Source organism: Musca autumnalis, unplaced genomic scaffold, assembly GCF_047663935.1.
Source record: "Musca autumnalis isolate F117 unplaced genomic scaffold, ASM4766393v1 scaffold_1, whole genome shotgun sequence".
NCBI classification, from domain to species: Eukaryota; Metazoa; Arthropoda; class Insecta; order Diptera; family Muscidae; genus Musca; species Musca autumnalis.
The window spans coordinates 306,734,809-306,749,774 of record NW_027411644.1 but is presented as its reverse complement, the minus strand read 5'-3'; the positions used below and the strand labels follow the sequence as shown (position 1 = coordinate 306,749,774).

The window sequence follows — 14,966 nt, the reverse complement described above, 5'->3', positions numbered from 1 at the left end:
TTCAGAATGAGGGGAGATGGGAAATGGGAAAGAAACTCCCACAAAATTTTATTCAGAATACGAAAATGTGGGAATGGGAAAAAATTCCCAACTCCCATGCGTTCAGAATAGGGCTGTCTTACTTTGTTCAGAAATCTTCACATTTATTAACTAATTTATCTGTTTTTTGCATAAACAAGCAAGATTCAATTTGCACATTACTTTTCTTGCATTTACTTTCCTTTTGCTTGTTTACGATTGGTAATGTAGCAACGAGAAATGTCTCGCAGAAAATTGATCGATAACTCGATAATTTTACTCGATACCGAATGTTATCATACCAACTATGGGTACTCTGTTCGAAAAAACTCGATATCGACTCACATAATTAGGCCCCTGGTTTATGGTGTCACGATCATTGCAAATAATTTTCATTTTGCGCTTGGTTACAAAATGAGTTTCAAGATTATTAAATTTTGTATGTAATCCATCGGTGATCTTCATAATGGGGATATTGTTATTTTTAGAATATCCCTGGAGGATTGCGACGTATTCTTTTCTATAATTAACATATTTTTTAATTTTCGGTAAAGGGTATTTAAACCCATCTTCCAATGTTATTTCATCAGGCATGGGCCAAACCATATTTATATATTGTTTTCACTTAAAGATCGACAACACAAATATGATTATTGAGATGTAATTTGATTTTTATTAATTCCTTGAAAATTTTCACGTCCTCTTAGTTCGGCGTCTTTCGCGGTTTTCCTCACTCAATTCATATCGTTCGTGCTTCTTCTTCATCAAAACAAAAATAAATTGTTTTCGGCTTTCTTCATGGTAGATTACAAATATTTAAATCAAATTTACAACCCTTTTGCTAATTAAAACACTTCAATTGCTTTTTCAATTCGGCAAAGATCAGTTTAAGGGTTGTTTACACCATCTATCAATGTCGTATGAGATGCCAAATTTTCTACCTGCGAATGTTGTACACATAGTGTAACCACTATGAAAATTTTCATCTATCAAAATGATTTGGCAACTCATATGTAAATTTTTCATTTAGGGAGCGCTCTATTTGATACGGCATTCTCGTATGTAAACATAAATTTATCAGCTGTTTTCTGACATTCTCAAACAAAAAATGAAAAACAAAATCTTTTAAAAAAGAAAACGGAAAGGTATGTATATTTAAATATTCAGTAAAGTAAATAAATGGCGTTTATAATGTTATTTTCAGATCGATTGGTCGAAAGAAGCAGTCTTTGAAATGATTGTTTGGTGGCAAAAATATGAATGCCTCTATAACTCCAAACACCAATTCTACCAATTCAGTTTCCTTCAACCAAAATTAAAATTTGCGCAAAATTGCAACTCAACAATAAATGTAAATAATGACAAAAACAGCTGTTTTTATATTTTAGGTTATGTCATACGAAAATAACACTTGCAGGTATGAACGCACAAATTGAAAGTTGTATGGATGACGTAAATTTTGACAAACATAGAGAATGTCGAATGGGTGAAAGAAATGGCAGCTCATATGACATTGATAGATGGTGTAAACAGCCCTTTAGTAAGAAATAAAAAACGAAATGACACTATGAGATTTCTTATTCACTAATAAAAGACATGGAGAGAGAGACAACTGATGATAAATGAACTGTTGGAACTAACTGAAAGAGAAGAGCAAAAAGAATGGGAGAAAAACGAACAAGGGAGCAAAAGGAACTAGCTGAACCGCATAGTCGGACCTAGTACCGGTCGTTCCTTTTGTGGAGTAGTTCCTTTGAACTAGTTCGTTCCGGAACGACACAACTCTATGTTTTAGCTTATTTATGAGATGAAATGTCTTCAGTCAAATCGAATGAGGATTATTTTCGTAGAGTATTTCGACCTTCTAACTCGCTTCCTTCAATGTCCTTTTAGCCCTTTATTTTAAGAACCGCTATAAAAGTACCACAAGATGACGTTTTTCAGGAATTATCAGCTCTGCCCCAGATTTTCGCATACATTTTGTGTCACAGTGATATCAGAGATATTGCAAAAGGCACTAAGCTATCACAATTTTAATATTTTGCAATTTTTACTTTAATGACAAATACCTCTGCTTCTATTTAGTGTATTAAAGACATGTACAAATGTAGAGAAGTTTTATATGGCTGAAATACTCAGGAAATGTCTCCAACATTACTGAGGGGTATTTTTGTCGGGTTAACCTTCTTTAAATCTAGTCTGATACTTTTGAGGAAGTTGATCAACAACACCTTTAGGCTGAGAAGTTACTTTGAAGAATTGGGCATTAAAAATTTAAAAAAACATAGAAACACACAGTGAGATACAAATAAAACAACACACAACATCGTTTTGCTACGTACATTGTTTTCTTTTATTTTTATTGTATTTATTGACTGATTTGTGTCGATTCGAATAGAAATGTTAAAATTAAAAAAAAATTAAATAATAAATCAATAAATTCGTTAATCGTATTATACATACAAACATGTTGTATATGTGTGTGTTTGTGTAAAACAATAAATAGGTGTTTTTGAGTTTGAATAGGGGTGGTATGCGGTATGTGTTGGCTGTGTGTTGAGTGGTTAATAATTTTTTTTTGCACAAATAAAAAATACAATTTTAATGAACTCAAGCACACAAAAGATTGATTTCAAGACACCATCTTTTTATGGTTTCCCAGTTTTTTCTAAACATATAATAATAGACAAAGAGTACAAAAAACACATTGCATTTGTTTAAAATTAGCACGATTTTGTTTTTTTTATATAGCAATTAAAATTACATAAATATATTATTAAAAAAGAATATATGTATGGGTGTATATAGTAGAGTAGCATAGCATAATAATATATAATATAATAGTTGGTAGAGTATGTATGTGTTTAGTTTATTCTTGTTTGTTGTTGTATAGTATAATAGTTGTTGTAGTTATTGTGTAAGATAGATAAAATAGGGAGGAATTCGTTTGTTATTGGGGGGATAGAGGGAGGATTAATAAATGTATAAATATACATAAGTTTATAAATAATTTAGTTGTTGTTTTTAAGATTATTTAATGTTAAATAAAAATTATTTTTAGAATACTTACAATACTTTTCTTAAAAAAAAAGTATTCATACATTTCATTCATTCGTAACACATTTCTTCTTTCATTCTATGCTTTTGGGGTTTTATCATGCAAAAAAAAAAAAAAAAAACACAAACAAAAAATAAACAAGACAAAACACAATGGGAGTTTGTTGACACAACTTTTTTTTACATATTGAAGAAAGATTTTTCTTTAAAAAAAATTAATATTTTTTTGTCGAAAAAAGAGAAAATTTTATTTTTGGCATTGTGTTTTTGCATTGGTTTTTGGGGACTTTGAAAAAATCTTTTTTTTTATAAACATAATAAATATTTTTAATTTTAAATATTACTTAATATTTTTGCTTTTGAGGGGGGAATTTGTGTTTTGTTCATATTCTTCATATTCCGGTTTCTTATATATTTTATATATAATTACATGTTATAATTTTGTTTTTGTTTTTCTAAAAAAATGTTTAGTTTACTAATTGATTTCGATGAGGCATTTTGAGAAGGCTTTTCATTTTCCATTTCACTGTCAGTGTTTTTTCTGCTTTCCAGTTCTAATTGCATTTCGAAATTTCTATTTTCTAATTGTTACTGTTTTTGTTTGTTTATAGGGGTTTGGTTGGTTTCCTTGTTAAAAAATCTCACTTAGCGGTTTTGTTTTGGTTCCATTAGTTTAATATTTTTTCAATACATCCATAAGTATCACCGTAATCAGTGTATTCCAAGAAAGGTGAACACTTCAAATCTGGAAATAAGAGAAGGAAAAATAAATATATAAATAAGTAAAATAGCAAAGAATATAATCATCTTCCATAAAAGTTCGAACATTAGATATACATAGATGACATGATGAAGGGCTTTAATATCCATTAATATCCACTCCTTCGGGTACATCCCCCCTCAAAAATTTAACATTTTTATACCCTCAGCATTTATGTAAACGAGGGTATAGACACTTTCATACGGGTAAAATGTGCCTCATCGAAATAATAGTTTTAGACCCCAAGTATGTTTGGACGAAATGTGTTTCAGACAATTTGGATTGACACGGTGCTCTTGAAACAATTTTAAATGGAAGGTGCTTACACCTTGGAAGTTTTTGCTGATTCTGAAACTACAACGTTCATAGATGAGAAAAACCAAAGAACAAAAAAAAAAAAAAATCGCGGAAGCGCTTTTTGAATAAATCGCGATTTATGTTGACATTTTTAGGGGTTGTTCAGGTTTTCACAATTTTGCTTAGAAACCGCAAGTCCTAACAAAATGGGACTAAAGAAAATGTTGTAGCTATGAAAATTCTCTACAAGATTGACCTTTATGGTATTCTCGCCGGTTTTACCTTTTTTTGAGATATAGAAGTTCAAATTGGGACAATTCAAATTCAATTCAATTCTGCATCGCCCCCTTATAAAACAATGTCATGACTGCAAATTCCCAACTTAAACATATATATCTAAAAAAATGGTAATACTTAGGATAAGTTACTTAAGCCAGTCTTGTAGAGAATATTCACAGCTTTAAGATTTTCTCAGGTCCCATATCGATAAAACTTACCGTATTCAAGCAAAATCGCGAGACCCTAACAGAAAAACCTAAAAATGTAAACTGAGCTTCTTTATCTCAAAAATGGTACAGGCTGGGAACAAATGATAAACGTCAATCCTCTAGAGAAATTTCACATCTACAACATTTTCTTTAGCTTCATTTCGATTGGACTTGCGGTTTCCAAGCAAAATCGTGAAAACCTAAAACACACCTAAAAATGTGAATTTTGACCGCGATTTATTTAAAAATTCCTACAGCGATTTTTTCTTGTTTTTGGATTTTTCTCATCTATGAACATTGCTGTTTCAGAATTCACAAAAACTTTCCCTGTGTAAGCGGTTTTCATCAAAAGTCAGTTAAGGTGCACCCTTCATGACATTGTTTTATAAGGGGGCGATACAGTCTCAGTGCATTGTCCCAATTTGAACTTCTATGTCTCAAAAATGGTAAAAACTACGAAAATCCATAAAGGTCGATTTTGTAGAGAATTTTCATTGCTACAACATTTTCTTCAGTCCCATTTTGATAGGACTTGCGGGTTCTAAGCAAAATCGTGAAAACCTAAACAACCCCTAAAAATGTCAACTTAAATCGCGATTTATTTAAAAAGCGCTCGGGCGTTTTTTTTGTTTCTTTTTTTTTATTTTTCTCATCTATAAACATCGTAGTTTCAGAATCCGAAAAAACTTCCGAGGTGTAAGCACCTTCTATTTAAAATTGTTTCAAGAGCACCGTGTTGAGCAATGTCCGTCCGTCTGTCTGGCTGGCTGGAGCGCACGATAACTCTCGAACGGTTGAACCGATTTGGGCCAAAAGTTGGCTATCGCAATATTTTGTCCAAACTTAGTTTAAGTTCGAAGATGGGTTATATAGGGTCACTCCTTCCGGTACCTCCCCCACAAAAGATCGAAAAAGTTCGGAAATTTTGTGTGCACGATAACTCTTGAAGGAAGTAACCGGTTTGACCCATACTTTGCACATCGTGAATATCTACAAGACTTAGATGAGGTTCCAATATGGGCTCAATCGGCCCACTCCTTCGGGTACTTCCCACACAAAATTTCGGAGAAGTTCAGATTAGGACCTGCTCTCGAATCACTTTGATTTTTGTTGCACCAACATGTATTCACTGCACCCCATACGACGGTACAAGTTTCATCAGGGGCAAGTCCATACTTCCTGAGAAAATAGCCTGAAAGATGCAAAAAGCCTATGACGCCGTGTGTAGTGGTTGGAGCGCAAGATAACTCTCGAACGGATCTGCCTTCGTAATATTTTGTCCAAACATAGTTTAAATTCGAAGATAAGCCATATCGGTCCACTCCTTCAGGTACCTCCCCCACAAAAGTTCAAAAATGTTCGGAAAAATTGTGCGCACGATAACTCTTGAACGGAGTGATTGATGTAATCCATACTTTGCCCATCCTAATATATCTACCAGATGGACAGCGCAGTTTGGACGCGAGTTGAATGTCGTGGTCGACGGTAGCAGAATTCCGACCACAAACTGCCCTAAAATTTTAGGGGTCACATTCGACACTACATTCACGTCGTGCGCACACGCCACAGCTATCTGCGACAAGTTGAAAAGTAGGAACAAGGTCCTCAAGCCCCTGGCCGGCAGCACTTGGGGTGCAGATAAAGAAACCTTGTTGGCCACGTATAACGTGATAGGTCGGTCTGTGGTAAGCTATGTGGCTCCAGTCTGGTCCCAGAGATTGTGTGATACGAACTGGAAAAAGATTCAAACTTGCCAGAATGCCGCCCTGAGAACAGCGACAGCAACACAATGAGATGATTTCGTTGCAGTACCTGCTTGGATGTTATCGTGTGAGCCACCCCAATCACCATCTCGTGGGTAGGCCCGGCCCATTCAGGGAGATCAGGAAGGATATCCATGCTCTAGAGGGAGAGGTCCAACGATACAGGAGAGAACCCCTAGATCAACAGGCATATCAAGCAGGATTGAATAGCATTCACACGGACGCAGTTGCCAAGGCCTTAAGCTATTATAGTGTGAATAAAGTACTCGGAGTACATCCTCCATCTATCGCAGCTGAAGAGCGTCAGCTGCCACGACAAACCAGAGTAGTTTTGGCTCAACTACGCTCGGGATATTGCAGTCGCCTAAATTCGTATTGGGCGGAAATCGATCGCGCCGTGCAAGACATCTGCCCAGTATGCGGCATGGGCCAGCACGACACACAACACCTTTTTAACTGCCCCGCCAAACCTACCCATCTAACTCCAGTTGATCTGTGGCTTCATCCCATCGAAGCAGCCATTTCGGATTAGTTCACTTTAAGACCTTCTCTCGAATCACTTTGATTTTTGTTGAAGCTATTTGCATTCGCTAACTCCATTACGACGGTAAAAGTTTTTTTCAGGGGCAAATCCATACTTCTTAGGAAAACAGCCCGAAAGGTGTAAAAAATCCCTACGTCACCATATGTGGCTGTCGGAGAGCACGATAACTCTCGAACTGTTCAACCGATTTGGTCCAACATTTGGTCTTCGTCATATTATATCCAAACTTAGTTTCATGGGGCAATACCGGTCCACAACTTCCGGTACTTCTCCCCAATATTTAAAAAAGTCACTAAAATGCTGGGACGATATCACTTGAATTGGGCAACCAATTTGGTCCAAACTTTGGATCTCCTAATATTTTTTCAAAATTTAGTTTAACTTCTAACTCCTCCCCCACAAAAGTTTAACATTTGTGTCTAAGTGCAGTTAATTCCTAATCTTCATTTTTGTCGGCAACACCTTAAATACATTCGATCTGTTCGTAGGTGAAAGTTTCACTTCACATTGGCTGAGGGTATATGTATATCTGTCGGCAAAGCCGGCTGACACTTTTTTACTTGTTTTGTTTCGAAATTGCACAGGTGGTCTTGATTATACAAATTTGGATATAGATGATGACATTAATATCCATTAATCCATTAATATCGGGTACATCCCCCACAAAATCTTAAATTTTTTTCACTAAAATGGTGTGCACGATAACTCCTGCAGGGATAATATTTCAGTTTCAACACCTCTGCCACATTTACATGGTATTTCGGCAGTAGAGATCATGACCAGCCTGCAGCCAATCCCAAAGTGCATCGGATCCATTTAATGATTGGATAGGGAAATATTTCGATTCCTTATCCTGACAATGACTTTGCCACCCTTGAAAATCGATGTCCTGCGAAAGACGGTTATCCTGTAATTCTGTTACGACATTCCTCAGACGACTTTCCACCAGCAACCAATGATCCTCACAGACCCTGCTTTCAGGATCAGACTTATCACTGATTGCTAGCATCTGGGGCGCCAGAAGGTTTTGACGGGTTTTGCCTTGGGATACCTTTGCAAATCTTCCCTGGTTAGACTCAAACTATTTTTCGAGCGGCCATTTTCGCCTACGAAGCCGAGTGCTACTTGATGGACGTTCTACCATCCTTTTAGCACCTAGCTGCGGATCCTCAGAAGACCACACTCTCTTCACACACTCCAGTTGTGTAGGTGGTTGTCTTCGGGCCTCCTTGAACCAATTCCTTTCTTCCCCAATGAGCTGGACTTGTTTGTTGCCACCGAGTTTACAGATATACCTTGGTGGAGTCTGATCGTTTCGTGTAGCCGATGGAGTCAAGTTGGCTGGCTCTGCCGCAGACATCATTGCTGTCCGCAAGGCATCCGGAAAGCTTAAGACCACTTGTTTTCTGGACATGACTGGGTCCTAGTAGTTGTTGTTGTTGTAGCAGCTTCTACAAGTACATGTAAATCTTTATTTTATTGATTCGGCTCTGCCTCCAGCTCCAAGCTCAGAAAGGACGCCACCTGAATTGGATTAGTCCAAAGAGAGAGAGGAGTTAAGTCAGTCGGGTTGGCTGGGCAGTTAAACAGGTGCTGCGTAGTATGTGAACCGGTGCCACATGCTGGGCAGATATTCCGCGTGCCATCAATCCTGGCCCAGTAAGAATTGAGGCGGCTGCGCCAACCATATCTAAGTTGCGCCAACACGACTCTCGTTTGTCTTGGCAGCTGCTGGATGATCTTCGAGGACTATATTCACAATGTAGGCTGCCAGAGCCTCTGCAACCGCATCAGTATGAATGTCTCTTAAACCTGCCTGGTATGCACGTAGAGGTTCTCTTTTATATCTTTGGACCTCTCTCTCTAGATCTCTATAATCCTCCCTAACTCGCCTGGGGGATTCAGGCATATCCACCAGATGGTGATTTGGGTGGTCTTGCCTATAGCATCCAAGCAAGTACTGCATCGTCAACATCCTGTTGTGACGACTCACAGGAAGGATCTTAGTCTCCTCATGTAAATGGTCCACTGCAGACATGAGGTGACACCCTGTAGGTGTTCTCAGGGCAGCATTCTGATAGATTTGTAGTTTATCCCATTGCGTATCACTTACGTTAGCAAACCACGCTGGCGCCTAGTAGTTATCGTCGTGACCGTTTCGTTTGCGTCTCTATCTTCGGCTTCTCCGACTTCGGAGCTGGAGGTGTCGGATTGTGGTGGTGTCCGAAGGATGGGGTCATGTTGGCCAGTTTTCCGGATTTGAGCGGTTCCCGAACGGTTTTCAACGTGAGGGTACTTCCTCTAGAAGTGCTTAATAAGGTCAAGCTTCAATCTTATCTCCTGGAACTCGGTCTGCGAAACATTCCTGGGGATTTTTACACGAACTTAGATCAATATTGCACTGCCTTATAGCCGTTCTTTCTCTCTTTCTCGGGCCTCACTACTATTGATTGTTGGGGATGTGGGAGAATGATCCATTATTTCTATATCCACAGGCTCATCCGTCAAGTCTTCTGCCTGGGAAGGACATGTTTGTTGTTCCCTGAATTGTCTGTGTTGTTGTGCCATAAAAAGCAGCCGAGGAGGACGCCTCTCCCTGTTCGATTGAGATGGATGACCGTGGTGCCCATTTCATCTTTCGGTGAAAGGATGTATTTCCAGATGCTTAGAACTTTAAGAGATCGATATATTGACTGCTCTACGTCTAAATTGCGTTACTCAAAACGTTCAAGTCGGTGTGGATCAGTCGTCAACGTGAAGGTACCTCCTCTCGAATCGCTTAATAAGGCGAAGCTTCAATCTTATCTCCTGGAATTCGGCCTGTGAAACATTCCCTGTGGATTTTTCCACTAACTTAGATCAATATTGCAGCGCCTTCTTATAGCCGTTCTTTCTCTCTTTTTCGGGCCTCACTACTATTGATGGTTGGGGATGTGGCAGCATGTTCCATTATTTCTTTATCCACAGGCTCATCCGCCAAGTTTCCTGCCTGGGAAGGACATGTTTGTGTTCCCTGAATCGTCGGTGTTGCTGTGCCATAAAAAGCAACCGAGGATGACGCCTCTTCCTGTTCGATTGAGATGGATGACAGTGGTGTCCATTTCATCTTTCGGTGAAAGGATGTATTTCCAGATGCTTTGAACTTCCTTAGAACTTTAAGAGATCGATCTATTGACTGTTCTACGTCTGAATTGCGTCACTCAAAACGTCCACAGTCGGTGTGGATCAATCGTCCCCACTTGAATTTACGTCATTTGCACCAGGTGCAGTGTTGTCTGTGGTCATAGCAGTGGTCTTCAACAAGGGTGATTTATTTTGTTTTGGGGAGTTTGGTGTTTGTTAGAATAATGTAAATGGAACTGAGGTTAGTCATGGATGGCCCTCCACTACCATGATTACGTCTCGGCAACTAAGCCAAAATTCTCAATTTAATCATGGCCATGTATACCGATTTCAGATGCCGAGTTCTTGATAATGGTAAATTATCAGATCCTTTTGATGTCAAAACAAGGCAAGACAAGGATATATTCTGTCACCAATACTTTTCATCCTTATCATCGACGATGTAATGGGTTCAGCTTTGAATGGCACACTTGGAATCCTGGAAGACTTGGAATAAGCTGATGACGTATGCAAGTAACTAGTCATTTGCATGAAAATATAAACTCCTTGAAAATGAGTCGCGTTCAGTTGGGCTCGAAATCAATATCTTAAAAACTAAGTCCATACCGGGAGGCTATGGAGCGACCTCTGATTCACACATTCGCATTGCCTGTGCTGACATCGAATGGGTGGACAAATTCAATTACCTTGGTAGCCAAATAACGATAAATGGGGGGGAGGTGAAGAAGATATTAACGTTCGACCAAATAATGTTTCAGCCTATTATTTGGAGATCCCGACAAATCTCAACACACACGAAGCTTCGTAAATATAATTCGAATGTAAAATTTGTCCTCTTTTACGGATGCGAAATCTGGAAACGCACGAGTTCAATAGACGCCCGTCTACAAACCTTCACAAATGTCTGCGGTAAATTTTAAGCATTTGGTGGCAAATTTTAAACATTGCAGCTCGTCAAGCGCTTGGTGCACCAGCTAAAACGTGGAGAAGGTCGATCGACGCAGAACTACAAGCAGCGTGCGTTTACAGCGTGGGCAAGTCCATGCTTTCTTACATAATGGTCCAAAAGCTTTCGTAAATCGCACTGCGACCAACCAAAATGGCTGTTGTCATTTGTCCAACCCTTACACATCGTAATCTTTCTCTCAAGCTTATACCAAGTCCGAAGGTTGTTGTTGTAACAGTGTTTTATTATTATGTTTGTATGTTTGTTCTCCTGTTCAATCTGTCTCTGGGTCTATCTCCAGTTCCAGGAAGTTGCCTACTTCGATGGGATGTAACCACAGATCCACTGGAGTCAGATGAGTAGGCTTGGCGGGGCAGTTGAATAGGTGCTTAGTATCGTGCGGGCCCATGCCGCATACTGGGCAGATGTCTTGCACGGTGCGATCGATTCCCGCCCAATAGGAATTTAGGCGACTGCAATATCCCGAGCGTAATTGAGCCAAAACTACTCTGGTTTGTCGTGGCAGCTGACGCTCTTCAGCTGCGATAGATGGGGGATGTGCTCCGATGACTGCATTCACACAATAACTGCTTATGGTCTTAGCAACTGTGTCCGTGTGAATGCTGTTCAAACCTGCCTGATATGCCTGTTGATCTAGAGGTTCTCTCCTATATTGTTGGACCGTCGTCTCTAGAGCATGAATATCCTTCTGGGTGTATCGGTGGCCAGCAGATGGTGATTGGGATGGCTCTCACTGTAACACCCGAGGAGGCACCTTGTTGCTGTTCTCAGGGCGGCGTTCTGACAAATTTGAATCTTATCCCACGAACTAAACAAAACAAAAACAACCCAAACCAATCTCCCCTCGTTATCGACCCCAGCTATGACCACGGACAATGCCGCACTACCAAATGCGACTCTAGGACCTCAAGAATCCCTGGGTGGGGACGTGACCCCGACGACCTTGACGATGGACAGAGTAAGTCAAGACATTCTGAACCAAAGCAGGGAATTGCTTGATCTCATAGAGCAGAGAGAGACCTGCAGATTGAGCCAGGAGAGCCCCCCCCCCCTTGGAACTGGGAAGACGACTCCCTCATGTCGGATGAAGAGATGGACGTTACTGTGATTCCATCTCGGACATCCCAGGAAGCGCCTTCCTCGGTCCAAGGAGAGACCTCGAACCTTACCACAGCAGGTCCAACTCCTCTACGGGATGTTACATCGGTCGGTACCGATAAGCCATTTCTTCCGAGGCAGGACGCCATGGAGGAAGAAGCCGTGATGGAGGAAGCGACCCCCTCTAACACGACCTCTACCAACAAGAGCGAGAAGGCCAAGGAGAAAAAGGATCGGCACGAATACAAAAGAGCCGCTAAGTACTGCAACAAATTTGTTGGTAAGGAAGCCACTGACATAAGTCAGGACGAATTTCGTTTAATCGGAGTGAGGCTTCGAGTTATGAGGAGACTTGAGCGTAGGTACCCTCATATGGAGAAGATCCACGTTCCGGTTAACCAAATTCCAACTCCTGGAACGGCTGTCCCCTCCAGCCTAACGGCTGCCAAGGGTGCAGTCGCTCCGGGTAACCTACCCAAACCGGGAGTATCAGGCTGTTCGGACTCCTTGCAGACACCGATGGTGTCAGCGGCGGAGACGGGCAGAAGGATGCCCTCGACCCTGGAAACAGCAAGACGGCTGCTGTCCTCAAAGGCACCAACCGTCTTGCCGTCGGAACAGAAAAAGGGTCAGTCAGGGACAACGCAGATGCTCAAGGCGACTCCGAATGTATCTGCCTCGTCGGTGACTGCCCCCTCTTCTGTCGGGGTAAATAGAAGCAGCGACCTCTTGCGAACCTCGACGATGCAGAGGCCTGGTAAACAGGCAACTGAGGCGTCGAAGGATCCCAAGAAGCCCTGCTCCTTAAGTGATGGAGGAGTGAGGATCGCCGGTGGCGCAACTGGTAGAATGGCTGGTGTGACGGACGGCCCTTCAACCTCTAGGCAGGCCAGTGGTAGACCAAAGACCTCTCCGCAGCAGTCATGCGTAAAGCGGGTCAGGTCTTCGGAGGACCCACAGCCAACAGCCAAGAGGTTGCTGGACCGACATCAAACCAACCATCCTCCCACTCTTGCTAAGGTGACCGCCCAGCAGACGGCAACTGGGGTTGAACAGGAGAAGTCCTGCAAAGGAATCTCCAGTCCGGCTCCCCAGCAGTCATCTGCTGGCGGGACATCAAAACCAGCGAGGACCCGGAGGAAGCTGGCCTCAAAAGACGTTCAAATAGCAATCATTGATAGGTCTGATCCGGAAGGTTGGATCAGTGATGATCATTGGTTGCTGGTTGAACGTCTACTGAGGAAGGCCATAACCTCTGACGAGGCGGACGCAAGTATGACGGGCTTTGGCAAGGCAACTTATATCAGAGGTGTCAAGGTCATCGGCTGTCAGGATGAGAAATCGAAAGATTATCTCATACGAACGGTTGATGGCTCGGGCGCACTCTGGGAAGGTTGCAAGCTAGCCGCGGTGCCTACTAGCGAGATACCTCGCAGAGCGTCAGCCACAGCCTGGGTGCCACCTCCGGATCAGGAGGTTGCGGAGGTGCTGAAGATGATCCAGAGGCAGAACAGAGGTCTCTCTACTGCCAGCTGGAGGTTTATCAACTCCACTAAAGAAGGAGCTGGTGCGGTGATGAAGTTCACCATGGATAATGAAAGTGCGGACTACATTAGGGATTGTGAGGGAGAGCTGTACTTCGGCTCTGGTTGGCTTCGGTTCCGAGTCTCGAAGCCACAGTAGAGAAGCTCAGCAGCAAGAGCTCCGCGTTGTGCAGATCAATCTGCACCACTGCAGGGCTGCGGCTGCTGAACTTCTCCTCTCCCTCACAAAAACTGAAGTAGACATCGCTTTGGTCCAGGAGCCCTATCTTCATAAGAATAGGGTTTCTGGACTAAACGATGGGCGCTACTCTATATTCTCTGCATCAAATGGAGAGAAGGTAAGAAGCTGTATTGTAGCGAAGAAAAGTTTAAACCTTATTCAACTCTATAATTACAGTGATGGTGACACGACTGTAGTGAGGTTAGAAGTAGGCTCTGGAAGAGCCTTGGTGCTGGCCTCAGTCTACATGCCGTACGAGGAACCAAACCCACCCGGTATACTGTTGCGGAAGCTAGTGGAGGAGACGATGAGTAAGGCAAACTTGATAGTGGGCTGTGATGCAAATGCTCATCACTTCCACTGGGGTAGCAGCGATACAAACTCAAGGGGTGAGTCCGCATTCGATTTTATTTTAACTAATAATCTTCGAGTATGTAATAGGGGAAATACCGCCACTTTCCATAATAGGGTAAGGGAGGAGGTGATAGATCTAACCCTTACAAATATGGAAGATACTTCTATAACTGACTGGAGAGTATCGGAGGAGTGCTCCTTTTCGGACCACAGAGCGATACTCTTTCATGTCTCTTATAGAAGTAAGCGGCAACCGCCTCATAGAAATCCGAGAAGAACAAACTGGGACTTTTTCCATTCCCTTACAACTTCCAGGCTGTGTGAAGTTCCAGAACCTCGCACAGTAGGGGAAATTGACAATCAGGTGGAAAATCTCACAAAGATTCTGATGGATTGCTATGAGATGTCCTGCCCACTAACGTATCCTGGTAGGAAAGCTCAGCCCGTCTGGTGGAACAAAGATTTACACGATCTGAGGAAAACCAGTAGAAAGGCATATAACAAAGCTAGTAGGACCAAACTCAGTACTGATTGGGATCTCTATAGAGCATCTTTCAATAAGTACAAAAGCGAGGTTAGGAAAGCAAAGAGAGACTCTTGGGTTAGTTTTAGTGAGTCCATAGAGGGAGTTAATGCAGCAGCAAGATTTCGCAAGGTGATCTCAAAGGACCCGAAAACCATTGGAAGCATTAAGCGAAACGAGGGCACCTGGACTAACTCAGCTCTTGTGACT

At 41.5% G+C, this 14,966-nt stretch overlaps 1 protein-coding gene across 1 annotated transcript in view; it reads right to left on the bottom strand.

The window, feature by feature from the left end:
• Positions 1 to 3,152: 3,152 nt before the first annotated feature.
• The window catches only part of Mical (Molecule interacting with CasL), an 83,083-nt gene continuing 71,269 nt past the window's right edge, over positions 3,153 to 14,966 (bottom strand). Inside the window, exon 21 of the mRNA XM_073965525.1 lies at positions 3,153 to 3,820. Within this exon, the coding sequence (XP_073821626.1) occupies positions 3,815 to 3,820 (6 nt within the window). The 3' untranslated portion in view covers positions 3,153 to 3,814. The remainder of the gene's footprint in view (positions 3,821 to 14,966) is intronic.